General features: G+C 36.2%; 1 protein-coding gene across 15 annotated transcripts in view; it reads left to right on the top strand.

Annotated features, from left to right (window-relative positions):
* Positions 1 to 21,231, top strand: part of LOC309666889 (uncharacterized protein) — a 307,631-nt gene that overhangs the window by 142,412 nt on the left and 143,988 nt on the right. The window contains exon 5 of one of the 15 annotated variants that reach the window (XR_014267325.1): positions 3,195 to 5,738. The exons of 12 other annotated variants lie outside the window; for them this stretch is intronic. Coding sequence is in view for 2 of the 3 variants with exons in the window: in XM_082475014.1 (XP_082331140.1) it covers positions 20,479 to 20,622 (144 nt within the window). In the remaining variant the exon portion in view is untranslated. 2 more of the 15 variants (XM_082475015.1, XM_082475014.1) reach the window with 2 other exon arrangements.

The raw sequence follows: 21,231 nt of genomic DNA, 5'->3' as shown, positions 1-21,231 counted from the left end.
ATGTATAACTGATTCACTTTGTTATAAAGCAGAAACTAACACACCATTGTAAAGCAATTATACTCCAATAAAGATGTTTAAAAAAATAAATAAATAAATAAATAATAAAAATTTAAAAAATCACACAAACACACAAAAAAATTAAAATAACCTGATAACCTAACCATTTATAACAGAACTGGAATCACTTCTCATGGCTTCCTGTCTCCCAGTCCAAGGGTGCCCTTCATTGGGAAATGCAAATTAAGAGCAAAAATTACAATGGAAAGCATGTCTACAATGTGTTGGAGCATTGCTAGACTTACACTTGTTGAGTCCGTGGCCCCTGGGCTGTGTAGCAGCCATAAATAAGCCACAGCATCTTGGTATTACAAGTACTAAGGCTCATCTGGTTTGGTTACTCCCAGGGAGAATAAAGTAGCTGGGTATTTTTAGTAACATATAGCCAGTCAAACTAAAGGGGGAGGTGGCACTGGTACTGTGAAAAATAGACAAAGACAAAGGTTTAGGCAGTTAAGGAAGATGACTGGTCAGAGGAGACAGTCTTCTCTGCATTTTTTTAGCTCTATTTATGAAGCACTGAGATGTTCTCTTTGAATTATGTAAGCATTTAATACTACGAGAATTGGTCTGTCTAATAAAACCAGCCTTCCTAGCTAAATTTTGTTTCCTAGCCAAAGTGTATTGATATATGAGAAATATATTTCTTCCTCTCTATGAGAGTGTTTATTTAAATTGATATTTTGAACTCTCCTGCAGACACAGACTTATGTCTGTGAGAATCTCAGCATCCCAGAAGCACATCCATCTGGAGGGTGGTGCTTGTTACTGGTATCTCATTTTTGTACTGGGGTACAACAACAGAGAGGAACTTTTCTTCTAACTCAACAATGCTAAGCCATCAGACTTACACTAGAAAGCAATTATTGAATTTAGATCAGGTTGTGTTATGAATTTGAGACTTAACTCTGAAAGTCTTTCCTAAGCTTTTCTTTTCAGTACCTTAATGGAGGAAACATTTTGAGATTGAAGGAGAAAGGAAAATCTAGATCAACCTTTTGGTTACTGTGGATTTTTATCTTAGCAGATTTTTGAGCAGATCAAGTGAAATAATTCACATAGAAATTAAAAATATTATTATAGACTTTAAACATTAACTTGAGAAAGTTTATTTTAACTGATAATGCTAAAATATATAGAGGGATAAAATATATTAAGAAATTATAATAATGGCACATATGTTACATTAGCCACTGACCTGAGTATGTGCATTGATGATTTCACATCATCTTCTCAATCCTATGAGAGTAACTATTATTTATGTTTTTAAATGTGAAAATTAAGGCCCAAAGAAGTCATGCAGCTAGTAAATGGCACAGTCACAGATCTTTATGACTCCAGAATATATGCTTCTGACCACTAGGTTCTACTACCTGAAATAAAACTGCTACTTTTCATGGTATCACACACACAAAAAAAAGTTAGAAGAGAACTTTGTAACTCTACTGGTCATGTACTAATTTTATCTGGTTCTGATTGGTTTTGTTTGGTTAAGTCTTTTTTTATGAAAGATCTTAGAACATTTAAATTATCCTGTTTTTTATGAAGAGAGATCAGAACAAAGCAGGCTGTCAGCAACTGGCAAGAATCAGTGATTCATGTGAGAGACTATTATCTTTGTTGATAATAGATAGTGCTGTGCTAAGAGCCCAGTGACAGGAATCTGCCATATCCTGGCTGTGAGATTTATGTAAACACTTTTACTGAAGTACATTGTCTACAATTCCTTTCTACCTCTAAAATTCTATGATTCTCTTACAGAACCTTCCTTTGGAAGATCTTGCATTGTTTATTTAAAAAGGCATATGTAGTTTAAATTACAGGAAAAAATAGTGGTATCAATATAGAATTAAACTCACACTTAAGAGTTCCATATTCCATTGAAACGTTTCTCAGAAAAGCAATAGCATCAAATTGAGAGTAAAATGACCAAAGTAAAAATATAGTGTATCATGAGGCAATCTGATAACTACCAGGGTGGTGTAAGAAGAGACTTATTTACCTAATGGAGAAAGTGTGGTGTGATTTTGGGGAATAGTTTTTGAGCATCTCTCCTCCATAGTCATTTCCAATGGCAACTTTAGTGCCAGGCTGATGCCCTGGAAACTGTTCAGCATATAGTCACTCTAAAGGTGTTCTGCCTCTAGAGTTACATCATTTCAAACTTAAACCCAATTTTTCTGACTCTACAGTCTGCAACTTCTTTTCACTTTTCTATCATTCTCCTTCTCATTTTATAAATATAGATAGAGTAGAAGGGCATACCTTACTTATCCCTGGTCACCAACCCACTGGCAAAACTGAAATCAGAACGTAGGGGTACACATTTCTATTAAATATGCTATGATAAAAAGACAACTTTTACTTTGAAATGTTTTATTTTAACACAATAAGGACTTGTGTAGACATGACACTTGAAACTTATCCTACATTTCTGGGTTCAATTACTGCATCAGTCAATTGCAGATATGTGGGTTTGTGGACATTGAGTTTGCCCAGCCCTCTTTTTGCCCTTATTCATAAGAGAATTTGAGGTTATAAATAGATCATCACTAGAAAATAAGAGGGTCAGTAGGATCAATTTATAAATGAAGAATACCATACTTTATTCATTTCTTTACACACAGGAACACAAAGTAAAGCACAGAAACACACATAAAATTTTTTCTCAGAACATCTAGATATTTCATACATCTTTAGAACTCAGTCTGCTAAGAACATTTTAGGCCTTCTCATGCTAAAGTTAAAAACCAATTGAGTTAGGAAATTCCTGATTCTTTTAGCAAAATGAAATTCTTGTGACTGAGCCAAGAGGGTAGTTTTTCTAGTACTAATGCCATGTGCAGTTTTGCTGTTGGTGTCACATTGCATCTCAGGGGATCGCTCCCCTTCACCCAGCAGCAATATCTTAATGAAGGAAGCTTGTTCTTACAAAGAAAACTCAGAGTAGGTTTGCAAATAATGATAATGTTATGTGTATGTTGTACTGGATTTAACTCAACAAGAATTCCACACACATTTCATTTTTTGGATGGGAAATTTCTATTTAGTCTATGGCTTTGTATGTGACTGTAACCCAGTTCCTTATTCAGAAGCTGACGATGGCTTATTTTTCTATCTCGATTATTTTCTAGGGATTTTTGGCCATCCTGTTTAGGCTCCTGCTGTTGGCAGGTGGGTCTCATTAGCATCCAAATGATACAGAATTGAGATGCTTCATAAATGACTGCCCAAGGAGGTTTGAGACATCTTTGTAGAATTTTTTTTTTTTTGTAAGATATTCCTGCCACATTTCCCTCAAGCCTTTTTAAAAATATGAATTTCTTTTCATCTATGAGACTAATTTTGCCCATAGTATATGAATATTACTCAAGGAAGAATTCTTTTGTGTATGAAAATAGTGAAATTGGAAAAAACACAAACATACCTTTATTACTGGAGCCAGTTTCAGACAAACTCTTTTATCCCTTATTCCCTATACCACATAATAAAAGTTTCATAATATCTTAGTTTGAAGACTTGTTGCTATGGACTGAATGCATGTCTCCAACCTTTACATCTATATGTTGAAACTCTAATAACTCCCAGTGTGATGGTATTTGGAAATGGGGTTTGGGGAAGATAATTAGGTTTAGATGAGGTCACAAAGATGGGGCTGTCATGATGGAATTAGTGCCCTTATCAGGAGAGACACCAGAGCACACTCTCTCTCTCTCTTTTACTCCTGCTCCCCTGCCATATGAGGATAGAGGGAGAAGACAGCTATCCATAAGCCATAAAGGGAGCTCTCACGAGAAACCAAACCTTGCTGGACATTGATCTTGCAGCCTCCCGAACTGCGAGAAAATGCATTTCTGTTGTTTAAGCCACCCAGTCTATAGTATTTTATCATGGTAACCCACATTGACTGAGATACTTGTCATACGGCAATTATCGATATACATATGATTGGCCGCTTTGACTTATAAAGTAGCCAAGCTTAGTTACCCATTTAAAAATCCACCTGCACTGAACTGCACAAAATATCAAGAGGTTTTATTTGTAGGATAATTTACCATATTTTGTCCCCCCCTCCAAACTTTCAGGTTTCTCTAAACAGCCTAAAAGACTCCTTTCTAAGTCTAATAATTTGTAGATTTTCTTGGATTTCTTATGTGGACAGCAATGCCATTTACAAATAAAGAAAATTTTGTTTTGATCTCTGTGATCTTAGCCATTTTATTTTATTTTTTGTGGTATTGAATTGTCTAGCATTCCCAGTGTATCATTGAACAAAAGAGATAATGTAAGATATCCTTGTATGATACTTGCAGGACAGTTTTGATAGAAAACCTTTATCTGGTTAAGGATGTTCCTCTTCTATTCCTATTTGCTAAATTTTTGTTTTTCTACATGAATGAGTATTGAATTAATTTTCATTACTTATTGGGAATATAACTTGTTAATTATCCTTTAAGGGGTGGATTACATTGCAATGCATTCCGACATAAATCATCACTATTTTTAGGAGTAGATTTTTCTGTGAGGGGCATATAGTAGCTTTAATAAGGTAGATGTTTCTTTCTTTCTTATGTGAGTCCAGTTAGGCAGTACAGGACTGAAAAATAGTGCCAGGGTATCATGGATCCAGATTTCTTCTACTTTCTTCCTGTGTTTTGTGTGGCCTTCATTCCTTATGGTCAAGGATGGTCTCTTTAATAACAGCTTTTTCATCTGCATTCCGGCCATTTGGAAGGACTTTGAGGAGGTAGAAGAGAGGCCTACATTTCATAAGAACAAACCTTCCTCTCTTTTTTTTCTTTAAATAAATTTATTTATTTTTTTGACTGTGTTGGGTCTTCATTGCTGCACGTGGGCTTTCTCTAGTTGTGGTGAGTGGGGGCTACTCTTCATTGTGGTGCGTGGGCTTCTCGTTACAGTGGCTTCTCTTGTTGTGGGGCACGGGCTCAGTAGTTGTGGCTCACGGGCTCTAGAGCACAGGCTCAGTAGTGTGGCACACGGGCTTAGTTGCTCCATGGCATGTGAGATCTTCCCGGACCAGGGATAGAACCCATGTCCCCTGCATTGGCAGGCAGATTCTTAACCACTGTGCCACCAGGGAAATCCCCCTTTCTCTTATAATACTCCAGTGTCCAGAACTTACTCACATGTGCACTCTTAGCTATAAGAGGGGCCCACTTTACCAATTTCTTATATTTAATATTTCCTGCATTATACTTTATTTTGACATATTCTATCATTTATTATCTAGCTTTGTGAGTCAAATGTTTAACTCATTTGTACTTAATCTTTCTAGTTTCTTAATCTTTCTAAAATTATTGAAGGCTATAAATAAATGTTCCTTGAAAATCTCTTAGATACATCTCAGTTGTGTTCAGATCTATATATTTTATAATAGTCATTGTGAATTCTACTTAAAACCATTAGTTATTTAAAGAGTGCATTTTAAAATTTTCTGTATGGTTTAAAAATACATTTTAATATTGATTTCTTATATAATTGGCCAGAAAACATCAACTATATGCTACAGATTTTTAAAATACTTATTGAGATTGCCTTTTCACTTAATATATGGTCAAATTTTGTGACTGTCCCTTTTGTGCTTGAAAGAAATTCATATTCTCTATTTATTGGATCCATGAGTTCTGTTAGATCCAGCTTATTAATTATGCCATTTATATCTTCCATAAAGGTGTTAATTTTTATCAGCTTTTATCTGCTTAATTTCTGCATACTTCTGATAGAGGTATGTTAAAATTTCCCACTGATTGTAGATATGTTCACTTTTCCTTATATTTCTGAAGTTTTTTCTCATATTTGTCTTTATTCACATGTAAGTTCTTCACTATTGTATCTTTATGTGGATTTTTCTATTAATTTTTACCTTAAATTCTAATGTATCTCACATTAACATTGCTAAATTAACTTTTCATCTTCATTTGCCTGTTAACTTTTTTGTATCCTTCTGTTGTCAATTCTGTGTGCTTTGTTTTAGTGTTTCTTAAAACAGAGTTAGCTGGATTTTTAAAAAATTAATTTAATAATTTCTTCTTTTAATATATTTGCATTTATTATGTTTGGTGATTTATAACATCGCACTTTGATTCTATTTTCCATACATACATTTTATTTGTTTATTTTTCCTCTTTTCTGCATTTTGTTTGATTAAAAAAATTTTTTTAAATGTGCCTTTATTTCCTTTGCTGACTTGAATGTTATTTCTTTTCATTTAGTGGACATCCATTAAATTTGATGCTACTTATTTAAGTATACATTTTTTCTAACGAAGTTCAAAGTTATTCAAAATGTCTGACTTCTCCTGTGAATGATATGGATCTCAGTATGCTTTAACTATTCACACAACACCCAATCCCATAATCATCCTTTTAAGATATTATATAGAATTTTACCTATCAATTTGAATCTAGCAAATACTTTAAGCTTTTACAGTCTAAAAATTTTTAAAGTTGCCCTTATTCTTGAATGACCGTTTAATTAATGATAGTTTAATTAAGTATAGAATTCTAATTGAAGGTTAATCTCAGTACCTAAAAGATAGTACTTCATTATGTTATATAATCTATTGTTACTGATAAGATTTGTCCTTTCTGAATGTTTTTCATTTATAGTTAATCCTTTTTTCTTTCCTTTTTTTAAAAGAATTTTGTATTTTTCCTTGATACACTGTATGTAGTTTCCTTTTAATGTGTCTAGATGTGAATTTATCTCTATTGTTTCTACATTTTACTTGGTGTCTGCCTTCAATATCAGAATTCATATCTTTTTATCTAGTAGGTTCTACATCAATAGCCCTTTAGTCAGTAATCCTGGTTCTCATATTGACAACACATTGATTAGTTTATGTTCTCTCCAGGTGTGTAACTCTGATAAATTTAGACCACACATCATTATTCTGTAGGGGCCTGTCTCATTGTGAAAATGAAATATGTTCTCATGTTACCTCCATTTGTGGTAGGTTGTTACAGTAATGGCCCTAGTGAATGATGCCTCTCTGTATCCATGTCCTTATATAGTCCTTTCTACATTGACTTTGGACTTGGACATGTGACCTGCTCTCCTTCATAGGTTATCAGCAAATATGACATAAGCAGAGGCTTAATACACGTTTGTGCATTGGGGCTGGCCCTATGGGAACCCTGAGATAACCATGTTATAAGGACTCAGAGTCTAGCTTCTCCAAGATGAGCCCAGTCAATTCTCTAGATAAATGCAGCCACAGGCAAAAGCAGAAGAACCAGCAAGCCAACATTCAGAATTATGAAAAATAATAAATCCATGTTGTTTTAAGACACTGAGTTTTCTGATAGAGCAATAGTTAACTAATACAATGTCTAATTTTTTTAACTTTTCTCTCCCCAATAATATGTTCCAAGTTACATTCAGACTTTTATACCTAGTTGAGATGATGGCACACATAACAAGCTATTCAATCCTCTGTTCCTTATAATTAGTTATTCCCAGAAAGAAATCATAGCACTCTGAGGTACAGTTAATCATATTTACAGAATGTATGTAGGTTATCAAGGGTCTCAATGTGGATAAAAATAAGAACAGTTTAAATATATAAATAAAACAGTTTTCTTAAGGCTGCAAAAGAAATTAAGATAGTGTTGTTGTAGGTGGAACAGTGTCCATTAGAAAATGCCAGCGCTCTGAAAAAAACAACAAGTAGATGTTTGTAGGTAAAGTAGAAGCTGTAAATCATGATTACTGTTGTGATTTCCCTTCCCAATGGAATGAAATCCAGTTTTACATGGAAAAGACATGATTGCCTCTCATTACACAGAGAACTTTCAAGTCATACTTCCTTGGAAGCCTTGTGACTGGACCAAAGATCAAAGTTCCAGTTAGTCATTTGCTGGTTTCAAATCAGGCAGGGTGATTTCACAGTTTAGAAGCAACCAGCCATCTGATGGAGTTCAGGCTGAACATTTGCAAAGGGTTTCCCAAGTTGCCTTAGGGGCATAGATAACTCCTTAAAAGCAGATCACTTCCTCATTTTTTATTAACAGTGTGTCTGCCTCTCTTTGGCTCAGGATTATTCCAATTTGAGACCAAAGAATGTATTTAGGGGACTGAGTAAACTTTATCAAGATTGATAAAGAGAGGAGCCATCTTTTACTGAGAACCTGACAATTTCCAAGGAAACAGTTTAGGAGGTATAGAAGCTAAGCTACTAGTTATGTCCACTCAACCGAAAGGCTCTTTTAAGAAATACTTTTATCTGAAAACTTAAACTAGAAAAAATAAAGATTATCTTCCTAAAAAATTCACAGAAAATAAAGCAGAATGAAAGATTTAAGAGGAACTGTTTGGGACTGACATGTACACACTGCTATATTTAAAATAGATAACCAACAAGGACCTACTGTATAGCACAAGGAACTCTGCTCAATACTCTGTAATAACTTAAATGGGAAAAGAATTTGAAAAAGAATAGATACATGTATATGTATAACTGATTCACTTTGCTGTACACCTGAAACTAACACAGCACTGTTAATCAATTATACTCCAATATAAAATAAAAATTTTTTTAATTAAAAATTATGAAAAAAAGAACTTCACCACCATTTAGTGATGCAGCAGTAATTAGTTCACTTGCCAGGTGAGGAGGAAAGTTGAGTGTAGATTTCCCTATCCTGGACATTTCATGTAAAGAGAATGATAGAATATTAAAAAAAAAAAAAGAGGAACTGGACACACATTTCACATTCTCATAATCAGAGGGTAAATGTTCCTACCCTTTTACCCTCAGAAGGTAAATTTGGCCACAAGTCTCCTTATCTTCCAACAAAGTTAACTGGAATGTGAAGAGTTTGACAGAACATAGAACTGGGGAAGCCTGAAGTGAGTGTTGGTTTTCACTGTGATGGACTTTGAAGAAGCTAAACTTTTATGTGGTTTAAATAATTTAGCTGTGTTGGAGTGAATGTGTCTTCCAACCAACTCACTTGCACTTCCTTTTCTAGGCTGCATGATTTGGGTTACAGAACCCTCTCACATTAGAACCTTTGTATTTTTTTGTGAAAATAATGTTGGTATTGAATACCCTTTAACTCTCAAGAAAAAGAGAGTTACATTAACCTAACCTTGGCTATTGCATCATGTTGAGAGTGTGAAATTTCTTCCTAAACCTACTGGTTGAACAACAGGACATAATACTGAAAGTGGACATGCATACATCTGCCTTATCCTGATGCTTTCTTCCCTTAAAGATGTTGCATAATCAACTGACTTTGCTAATTTATTTGTTTATTAATAGGGAATTAGAGTAGCAAAAATATGATATAAAATTTGAAAGAAGGGAGACAATTTAGAATGGACCAGGAGGAGAGGAAATAATGAAACAAACAAAAAATGAAAAAAGATTAAATTATGCCTGATCTTTACAAATGAGAGAAGGCCTGAATTATTTTCCACTGTACTTTATGAGATAAAACTTAGAAGAAATATCAAGTATGAAGAGATGGGCCACGGTCTAGGGTTCAAGCTGAGCAAAAAGAGTCAAGTACTAAATGAATTTGAACTTCCTCAGGGAAACTTTCTCTAATCTTCAAAAGGTATCAGATGGTGTTGTCATATACAAAGCCACAGTTGCCTGTACTTCTCTTTTGTTGCACTTATGATAATGGAAATTTTTTAATTTTTGGTTGGTTAAGATTTTTTTCTGCCTAATATTAAAACTCCATGAGGGCAAGCACCAGCTCTGTTTTGTTGAATGCCTAGCAGTTGGCCAATGATCAATTTACTAAATGAATGGATTACTGTATAGAAGACTGGAAACAACTCCTCAAATAGGAACAGATAGTTCTTCAAAAATAGCAGAGTAGAGGCAGAGCTGTTAATCTAACAAGAGAGGGTCTCAGTTATTACTGAAGTCAGTCATCTTGATGAAAGTAGAAAAAGGGTTTTGGACACGGAGTTCTGTAGCTACTGGGATTTCAAAAAGAGGCTTATTCCCTTGAGGACCCCAAATAGCTCCAGCAATGCCTCCTTCTGTGTTGCAAGGGTCTGCTCCTGTCTAGGGTTTTGGTTTTTCAGAGTAGACCTAGTGAAAGGGTCATGATCTGGGCAGGCTGAAGCACAAATGATCATGTGGGCTTAAAGCCAATTTTCTGATTCCTTGTTCTTTTTAGTTTGGCAGGTAGAGATGCCTCTTGCAGTCATGAAACTTTTCCTCAAGTGACAATGGCTTGAGAAATCATGAGAACACTAATAACTAATGCACTGTACTCAGTGGTATATAAGCAGTTTTTACCTTCCGGATGGATTAAGGAAGGGTTTCTAGAGAAAGTGACCATTTAATTGGTCTATAGAGGATGAATAGAGCTCACTAGACCTAAGATGAGTACAAAGAATTTCCAGATAAATGAAAGAGAAACACTAATGGCATGAAGATATTGAAATGCATGATAAATTGTAGGAATGATATTAGTTGTCATGCTTAATTAGTATTTAGGGTGCACAGGCATGTAGGGATAGTTATAAAACGCTGATGTTTAGAGATGAAATTGATAAATTTCTTTGGAATAAGATTTTAAGAAATTTTCTCTACCAAAGCAGGCAATTTGTTTATAATTGATGGGGAACCACCAGAGGTTATTAAAGAAGAGAAAAGAATAATGAGAATTGGGACTTTTTTATTTTTCTATTTTTTCCCATGTATTGTGTTTTAGGATAACACTGGTGATTACCAAGGGAAAAGACTACACAAGAAGGGCAAGTGTGAGAGTTTCAGCAATCATGAATGGCTTGATTAGATTAAGCCAGAGACGGCTGTTGTCAGAGGGCTCTGAAAGTGTTCTTTTCATTGATGTGAGTCTTGAATATGAATGAAGATAAGAGATATGTAATATCAGGCCAAATGAACAACACAGTAGGGTTTTGAGTGTGAGAAGGTGGCTGGGAGCAGCATTTAGACTTGAAGTCAGTTCAGAGTAGAGTTTGAGAACATAGCCATGGATTAAGGTTCTAATTTCAGATGGAGGAAAAAAGAAACCAGCAAGACCAGAATCAGGACAGAGCCTGGGAATTATGTCTCTCAATCTGGATTGAGAGGGCAGGTTCACACAACAGCTCTACTGGCTTATAACTGTAGCTCCTAGGCTGCCAACATTTCTCCCTTGCTTTTAGTCCAGCTTTTGTGGTGTGGTTATATAGCACAAGAAAGTGTGGGAAGCTCTTTTGAGAAGACCTCACATTAAAACAAGGTGTTTTTACTCCAGCTAGACCATATTGGGGCACCTTGTCATTGCAGCATTGAGGAAGAATATCAGAAGGATATCACATGTTAAACCTGGGAATTTGCCATAAATGTAGGGAAGAGGCCAGAGACAAAGAGACATATAGGAGGAGAAGCTTGGACGCAGATGACCAGCAGCCAGACTTGCTATAGAAGTGAAAGTATCAAAGATGACCCAACCAAGACTGCATGGTGAGATGCTTCCAGTAGCCAGTGAGAATATGGACAGGGGGAGATTAGGTCTATTTGAAGTTAGAATTATATGTGAAGACACTTACAAATCAAATAAAATGCAGAGCATATTTGGGAAGGGAAATAAAGTAGGAGTCAATGATTTTTAAACTACTTATGATTGAAATTTAAAATGCTGAAATAAACATTCTAAAGGATATTAATACAACAATGTCATTTTAACTCGAAGAATGTTTAGTTTTAAATATTTGTACAGGAATGTCAAATGCTTCCTGAATGCTTATGAAAAGGAAGAAGTTCCTTTCCAGCACACCACATCACATCTGAGCCCTGATAGTAGCTTAAAAATAAATAAGACAAAAAACAAAAAACAAAACTACTCCCATCACTACTACCATTTCTTAAAAAACACAGAGCCACCTTTTATGGTGCATTCCAATTTAGTTAACATCTTTCTTGCCTTTAATACACATGCTTCCAACCTAATTCAAGCATTCAGTCAGTTAACTTAGCATCCAAATAAAAGATTGGAGCTGGTAAGTGATTATGAAGTAGAAAAAGAAAAAAAATCCTGGGAATGTCAAAGCCTTCTTAAGAATATTAGAGAAGTGAGCTCATTGAATGACAGAATAAGTAATGGTAGAGTGATAAGCTCAGAAACCTACATAGGACTGAAGTTGTTTAGACTCCAAGTTTATCAAAGTATTGAACTGATTTTTTTGTGCAGGTTAAAAGCTATCTCAAGAAAAAGCCCAAATTATTTCACTACATTGGAATTTTAGTTTATCCGTTTTGATTTGCAGGGGCTAGACCAGCAGTTTCCTTGTTATAATGCTGTTTACCCCAGTCAGGGGAATTGGGGAATTGGGAAGAAGCAGAGGTGGGGAGAAGTACGTACTGTCTCATTTCAATAAGAAGTCCAAACAGCAAGCAACTCTCTTTCTACAAAGGCACAACCTAAAATAGTTCTGAATTTTTGCCATGTCACAGTTGGGACCCTACTGTAGTTCAGCTTAAATTGGGTGTCCCTCCAAATCCTGGGGAAATTCAGATATCATTATCCTTTTGATCATTATCCAATCAATATCCTGTAATTTTGGCATCTGAAAATAAATATACTATGTGGAGTAGAAGAGAATAAAGACAAATTTGATATAAGGCCAACCATTTTTTCTGTATTATAGGATTGCAGTGTAACATTTTCAAACATGGACAGATTGAAAGATCCTATTAACAATTATACCAGGACAACAGGAGCAAGGAGGAACTGTCCTGGAGAGATGGGGTGTATAGTTAGGTTAGCCATAGAGAATCGCATTTCCAAGTCTAATATATTATTTCTTTAGTTTTTATATATCTTTATTTTTTAACATCTTTTTTGGAGTATAATTGCTTTACAATGGTATTTTAGTTTCTGCTTTATAACAAAGTGAATCAGCTATACATATACATATATCCCCATATCTCCTCCCTCTTGTGTCTCCCTCCCTCCCACCCTCCCTATCCCACGCCTATAGGGGGTCACAAAGCATAGAGCTGATCTCCCTGTGCTATGCGGCTGCTTCCCACTAGCTATCAATTTTACATTTGGTAGTGTATATATGTCCATGCCACTCTCTCACTTTGTCCCAGCTTACCCTTCCCCCTCCCCGTGTCCTCAAGTCCATTCTCTAGTAGGTTTGCATCTTTATTCCTGTCCTGCCCCTAGGTTCTTCGTAACCTTTTTTTTTTTTTTTTTAGATTCCATATATATGTGTTAGCATACGGTATTTGTTTTTCTCTTTCTGACTTACTTCAGTCTGTATGACAGACTCTAGGTCCATCTACCTCACTACAAATAACTCAATTACGTTTCTTTTTATGGCTGAGTAATATTCCATTGTATATATGTGCCACATCTTCTTTATCCATTCATCTGTCGATGGACACTTAGGTTGCTTCCATGTCCTGGCTATTGTAAAATAGAGCTGCAATGAACATTGTGGTACATGACTCTTTTTGAATTATGGTTTTCTCAGGGTATATGCCCAGTAGTGGGATTGCTGGGTCGTATGGTAGTTCAATTTTTAGTTTTTAAAGGAACCTCCATACTGTTCTCCATAGTGGCTGTATCAATTTACATTCCTACCAACAGTGCAAGAGGGTTCCCTTTTCTCCAAACCCTCTCCAGCATTTATTGTTTGTAGATTTTTTGATGATGGCCATTCTGACTGGTGTGAGGTTATACCTCACTGTAGTTTTGATTTGCATTTCTCTGATGATTAGTGATGTTGAGCATCCTTTCATGTGTTTGTTGGCAATCTGTATATTTTCTTTGGAGAAATGTCTATTTAGGTCTTCTGCCCATTTTTGGATTGGGTTGTTTGTTTTTTTGATATTGAGCTGCATGGGCTGCTTGTATATTTTGGAGATTAATCCTTTGTCAGTTGCTTCATTTGCAAATATTTTCTCCCATTCTGAGGGTTGTCTTTTCGTCTTGTTTACGTTTTCCTTTGCTGTGCAAAAGCTTTTAAGTTTCATTAGGTCCCATTTGTTTATTTTTGTTTTTATTTCTATTTCTCTAGGAGGTGGGTCCTAAAGGATCTAGCTGTGATTTATGTCATAGAGTGTTCTGCCTATGTTTTCCTCTAAGAGTTTTATAGTGTCTGGTCTTACATTTAGGTCTTTAATCCATTTTGAGTTTATTTTTGTGTATGGTGTTAGGGAGTGTTCTAATTTCATTCTTTTACATGTAGCTGTCCAGTTTTCCCACCACCACTTATTGAAGAGGCTGTCTTTTCTCCATTGTATATTCTCTTGCATTCCTATACACTAATGACGAAAAATCTGAAAGAGAAATTTAGGAAACACTCCCATTTACCATTGCAACAAAAAAGAATAAAATACCTAGGAATAAACCTCCCTAAGGAGACAAAAGACCTATATGCAGAAAACTATAAGACACTGATGAAAGAAATTAAAGACGATACAAACAGATGGAGAGATATACCATGTTCTTGGATTGGAAGAATCAACATTGTGAAAATGACTCTACTACCCAAAGCAATGTACAGATTCAGTGCAATCCCTATCAAACTACCAATGGCATTTTTCACAGAACTAGAACAGAAAATTGCACAATTTGTATGGAAACACAAAAGACCCTGAAAAGCCAAAGCAATCTTGAGAAAGAAAAACGGAGCTGGAGGAATCAGGCTCCCTGACTTCAGACTATACTACAAAGCTACAGTAATCAAGACAGTATGGTACTGGCACAGAAACAGAAATATAGATCAGTGGAACAGGATAGAAAGCCCAGAGATAAACCCACACACACAAATGGTCAGTTTTTATATATCTTAATAGCTAAATATAACTTAGATGTATCTCGTATTTACAAAGTGTAAGCTTTTGTTCTTCAACACTGTATATCTTTGTGAGAATATTTGGTTGCACAAGCCCTGTACCTTTGATCTTATCAGGAATAAAACTCATGATCCGAAAAAAAAAAAAAGAATTAAAGCAAGTAATTTAGAAATAAGTAACCTAAAGAGGTCTAAGAGATCACACATGTACAGATTTCAACTGTATAAAGTAAGTTTAATTAGTCATAGGAGAAAGTGGCCTACAAGGAACTAAGTGGTTCATAAAGGATAAACAGTCTAATCTATTCATAAATAGCAGATTAAACTTTAAGTCAATAACCACCATAGAAAATAGAAATGAATTATGGTGAGTTTTATTCATATCTGCATCTGCCCCTTTAAATATATGTTAATTAAACCGACTTAAGCTTTAAATTCTTCAATGATAACTCAAGTATGAGTTCCTCATTCAAAAACTAAAGAAAGTCATTTAACAGCACAAGAGGAAGAAGGAAAATATATAATTTGGGTTCACCAACAACTGGACCCAAAAGCCATATTTAAACAAATATAAACATTGTTCCCTGGACCACTTTTTTCCCCTAATATTGAAACTGTTTTGCAGTGCCAATGTTGTCTTTCTGAATCTTGTCACTAACATACTGCTGCATCCTTTTCATAATGTTCTTGGTATTTGGAAGAGTGTGAACACAGAGCCCATTAATTGTAAGTCTCCCCTTTGGGAAAGGGTAGTACAGACCAGCTCTCTGTTTTCCTAAAGCAGAGACTATTTCCTCTAAATAGTCTCCCCTGTGGGTTTCTCCTTCTACTCCTCTCCCTGTAGGATGACCCCTCCATCTCTTCGTCATTCTGACCCCCTCCTATTTCTTTTTATAGATTTCTTTTTATAAATAGAGTCTTATTTTCCTATTTCTTTCCATCTTTTCTTTGGGACTAATCAATCAAGCATTTATTATATGTAGTTTTCCCAAAATGGAGCAGTATTTTGCAATACTGCAAAAAACAATGTATTTTGTTTCTTCACTAGATACATTTTTATCGAGAACTCACCATGTTCCAGGTGCAGAAATTAGCAGTGAATAAGAGACAGAAATCCCTGCCCTCCTGACTCTTATAGGATAAAACAAAGCCATTCTTTTAGGTTCATCAAAAGGGTAAAATATATATAAAACAACTGTTTCTAGTACTAAGATTAGGCACCTTTAAGTCGTTCCCTGGCATTCATTTCATAGGCTATATTATATTTATATTGCATATATATGTAAATGCATAGCAAAGTTTGGGAATAACAATAATAAAATAGGTTCATTTTGTGTGTATGCATTTGTATGTGTCTGTATGTTGTATGTATGTGTGTAATCATCATACACAGTAATTTGCTTTTGGCACTTAATAGATCATGGGTTTTTGTGTTTGTTTTCATCATCATACAAAATATATTTCCATATCAGCACATATAAGTTTATCTCATCCTTTTAATGACTCCTTAGGGACCTTGTCTCTATTGATAGAACAAATTTTCACTGTTTCAAACAACGCTGCACTAATCTTGCACATGTCTTTTGTACAGATGTGAGTATTCCTATGGGATAGATTCCCAATTGCTAAGTCAAAAGAGACGGTTACATTATATACAGAAAAATACCACCTACTATAGGGTGTACTTCAGCATCCTGAGAAAACCCAACTCAGAGGAAAAGTATGGGGTATAGAGAAAATTGTTCTAATTTATTCCGGATACGGCTGTATTGCCATTTATCAGAAGCCGAAGTCTGTGTTATCTCCTTAACAATGGAGAATAAATGTATAGAACACAAGAAATGATTGTGTACATCCGGGGGATGGGATAAGAGAGGATGAAGAAACTGAGACAGGGGAACTTTTACTTTTACTTTTACTTTTACTTTCACTTTTACTTTTACTTTCTGTACTATTTGAATAGTTTATAACAGGTAGGTATTCATTTCATATAAAATTAAGTAAATTTTCAAAAACCATGTACAAAAACCCCAATATTTTCTCTATATTCTCTCAGTGAAAATCATATGGTTTCATTCATCTAAGAGAAATGACAGGGACTGGTTGTTTTGGGGGTTTTCTGTTTTTTGTTTTAAGTAAAGTTTAATTAAAGAGCTGCTTCTAAAGACTTTAGGGTAATAGGAAAGAGTCTGTCCAAGTAATCAGCTTTTTAAACAGGCGAATATGAAAAATAAATTTAAATTGCCTCTGAACCCCAATCCTAGTTTTCCCAGCTTAGTTTATAGGTCCTGATCTGACAATTAACACCACATAATTTGACATAATTTCTGTGTGTGTGTGTGTTGCCAGGGTGGGGGGGAAGGGGGAGAGAGAGAGAGATTTCACAAAGGCTTTAAAGAAGCACTTTTTAAGGAAAATATAGTGTTTTGGTCTTTCTCATTATATTCATTGACTGTAGATTATATTGCTAGGATATCCACTGCTGTGTTACTGTATTTGTTGGGTGGTTAGAAGATACTAAGAAGTGAATCATTTTCCTTCAATGAGAAAGATCAGGTGAGGCTATCAAAATCCAGCATTGGTACCAAACTAAATTGCCCCACCCAGTGTATTATATCCCAAACATCACTAATTGTACATCTCAGCCAGACCTGCCCTGCTCAGAATGCAGCCTGCCTTCACCTTCACCCCACACCCCTACCACCCCACATTCTCACTAGATATCACCCCTCTGGGAACAACAGCTAACTGATTTTCTAAATTCTCTGAGCAGGGTACACAATGAGGTGTAAATGGCCTATTTACCTCTTCTAAGGAAAACTCAGTCGTTAAAAACGACTGCCCCCCGCCCCAACCTGAGGGCGGGGGCAGGGATGGGGGGCGGAAACTGCTATAAGACAAGACAGTGCCTGAATTAAGAAGAATGGAGGTGAGGATTTCAGGGTGCATTGCTTGTTCTTGGGAGGGGTGGCATTATTCTCTCCAAGGCCTACTGTTTTCGTACTTAACACTGCCATTTCTAATTCTCCTATTTTCCCTTGTTTAACTTTAAGTGCCTTTAGGAAAACAGATTGCCATTTTGATCATGTTGATGTTATTTAGGGCTGTTTTGAGGGCCTTGTTATCATACTTTTGGCTGCCCTGCATGTATAATATATCAAACAAATTAAAATCCACCCATATCCCACATTAAATATAATTTATACTGCAGCTATAAGAGTAGAGTTGAAGTTGACTAGTTGATACAATGTTATTTTTTTTGTAGACATTTAATTATTTATTAATTTCCATTTTGCAGCTTTCATTTTGCAGTTTGGAACCAATACTTTTTTTTCCCAGGTTTCAATTATTTTTGTAGACCTTTAAAAATCTTAACAGTACATTGACACTGGGCTCTAATGAGTAATGGATGAAATGTCCTTGATGACGTCAATTTAATAGATGCGTGTATTTTAAAACTTTTTTCTGTAAATAGACCCATTTAGAATATTTTGCCTTTTTAATAAATACGTGGGTCTTTTTTACAACAAACTACCTTTTTGAATTTTTCTGTATCTTCTAATTATCTAATTCTTGAGAAATTCAAGTACTTTTCTTTACAGATGATTCGCTTCGCTTTCATATTTTGATATTTAAGTTCTAAAGCTACTGTCCTTTTATTTTAAGGCGATTTCTGTAATTTGCTATTCAACGCCCATTCTCTGAAACAATGATGTCCAGAGTTGTCCCTTTCAAAAATTAGGGCTCTGCCTTTTTTTTCTAAAAAGATACTGGATGATGTCTGGATGATGACACCTCCAACCCCTTGACTGTAGGAACTCCTACAGACACTGTGTGTGTGCAGGCGTCCCCTACATACTTCTGCAGACAATAATACTCACTAACGTCGAAATCACAGTGCACCATGCTGCCCCATTCTGGAAAACGATGCATGGAATGCCACTGCGGGGTGCTCTGAAAAGAAATCCAAAATCAGGATGCAAACTAGTCCTTTTCAAAACATCGGGCACCCTCAAGTCAGGGTTTAGAATTTCTCATGTCCTTCAAAGTTGGGGAGCATTTTAGTAGAGTCTGCACACTGTTCTTAGGGTGCTTGAGAAACTTCTTCCCTGTGGATTCTTGGTAAACCTCCATCTCTCAACTTACAGAGGCAAAAATGAAGTGCTTTTCCTTCTCTGCTCTGTCTCATATTCTACTTGATGTCATCCGGGTGAAATGCACTTCCATATTGTTTCATTCAGTGGAAAATAAAGGCCTCATAGCAGTCTAGTTGTTCTGCAAGGAGAGAACATTTTCTGTGTCAAAGAGGGTGACACTTAGTAGTAAAATCAGTAAAGATTCAGTACTTGCATCAGGAAAACACATATTTATATCATTAAACCTAAAGCTTGCTTTCTGATACAATGTTTTGTGGCCTAACTAAATTATTGCAGTGCATTTCAGGATGGTTCAAAATGGCATAAAGAACATATTAAAGAAAACTTTTTTTTTCTGTTTCTTAGAGTCCTGAAGGCAAACAAAAATTGTACTTTTATTCTCATCCACATTGCCTTTTTCAAGATTTCAGTTTTATCCCTTTGATGTTTTCAGATGTCTATAGAGTCAGGGTCTTCTTTGGAAAACCTGAATACAGTATTGCAGCACAAAGTCTTGCTCATACTGTCCACACTTAGAGGATGCCATGGAATTCACAGCGACAAGAATGTTTTGGAATGCTAGCAAAGGAGCAAAAACAGTGTGTCCCCTACACACGTTTAGAAAACTAGAGGTACAGAGGACATGGCGTACTTCATATTAAAGGCTTTGAAAACCACCACACCTCAGTAAACATTCCTCAGGAGCTGAGGAAACACTCCGGTCAATGACTTACCTCAGATCCCTCAAATCTGGTTTGTGTGAAGCAGACAATAGTACAGACACAATGCCAGACTTGGAAGAGGGAGAGCCAAGGACACGCAAGCACACTCTTTGAACAAGCCCAGTGTCCTGGTTCGGGCACTTTGTGTTGTGCTGTCAACCCAAGAAGCATTTGCGATTTGCTGAGCACACATTGCTAGGTAACCAGGTCTTAATGCTTTTTTCTGCTCCTAAATAGGAGCCTTAGCAACTGCCTTCTTTTTTGATCTTCAGAGCTCCCAGTGGGGCTCCCTTTGTACCTCCACAGAGGCCAGTGCAAATCCAGCTGCTCCTGACACTAGTTCATTCTCCTCCCTCTAAGTTTGAAAATGCAAGTACCGCCCTCTGTGACAGTAACCAAAGAGGACCAAGTATTCAGCTTATGGTGGGAATGCATATTGTCATTCCCTTTTGCTTCCTAAATGTTTCATCTGAAGTATCTTTTCCATTGGGAAGAAAAGAGCTACTAAGAAGATTCCCAGAGTTTTTGAAAAGACAAGCAACATTCCCAATTCATTCCCATGACAGGAGGTTTGCACTAAATTAGCTTCCCTTCTTATTTGTGAAGCAAATACTCTCCCTTGATGACACTTCCCTGAATTTCAACCTGTTCACCTCACTCCAGCCCCTTTAAACAACCCTAGTATCCTTGAGTGAATCTATGCTGGAGTTTTGTAGAAAGCTAAAGAAAGCCCCATTTCTGTCTCCAAATTTCTGCAGAGCAGTGGTCTCCTATGCAGCTCCATAGCCATCAGAAATCAGAAATACGTGGGGAGCTATGAAAAAAGACAGATGCTTGGGCCCCATTCTGAAGATGCTCATTTGGTAGGTCTTGGTGAGAACTTAGTATCAGTGTTTTCTTAATTCTTCATGATCCTAATTCACAGCATGTTTGTTAACTAACAATTGAGATCACTTTCGGTTTGTCTACTCCCCTCGTCATTTCTGATTTCCCTGTTTCATGATATATCTGCATATCTCAGCTTCCTCTGTCTCGTCACTTGAATCGATGACATTTTTCACATGTGCTACCCCAACTTCAGCCTCTGGCCCCCCTCCTGGACATGACTCATGCTTCCTGCTATTCTGGTCCTGGTCCCTACTTGGGCCCCCTTCTGCCAGAAAAGGATAGTCAGCAACCAGCAACCAGCGGGCAAGGTCTCCAAAGCAGGGCACTGTGCAACCGCTTGATTTGCCCCACTTCAAGGAAGGCTTAAGGTAATGGCTTTATCGAACGTATTATGAGTGATACATTAAGAAAATAATTACATAAGGAGACCTCCACTCTCCACCTTGGGCTGCAAAAAGTGCATTGTCCCTGGCTGTGTCTTTGCTCTGACTTCCAAGGTGAAAATATAAGAAGGATGTAAGCTAGTGGTACCTCCAAGTAGCTGTCACACTCTGAAGGGGGACACACACAAGCAGGCAAAGTGCAGAAGTTGTTTGTGATTATACGAAGCATGGTTCCAACAG

This window comes from Balaenoptera physalus, assembly GCF_965194825.1.
Source record: "Balaenoptera physalus genome assembly, chromosome: 9".
In the NCBI taxonomy this organism is placed as follows: Eukaryota; Metazoa; Chordata; class Mammalia; order Artiodactyla; family Balaenopteridae; genus Balaenoptera; species Balaenoptera physalus.
Note: the sequence above shows the minus strand (reverse complement) of the source record. Positions and strands in the feature narration are given on the sequence as shown.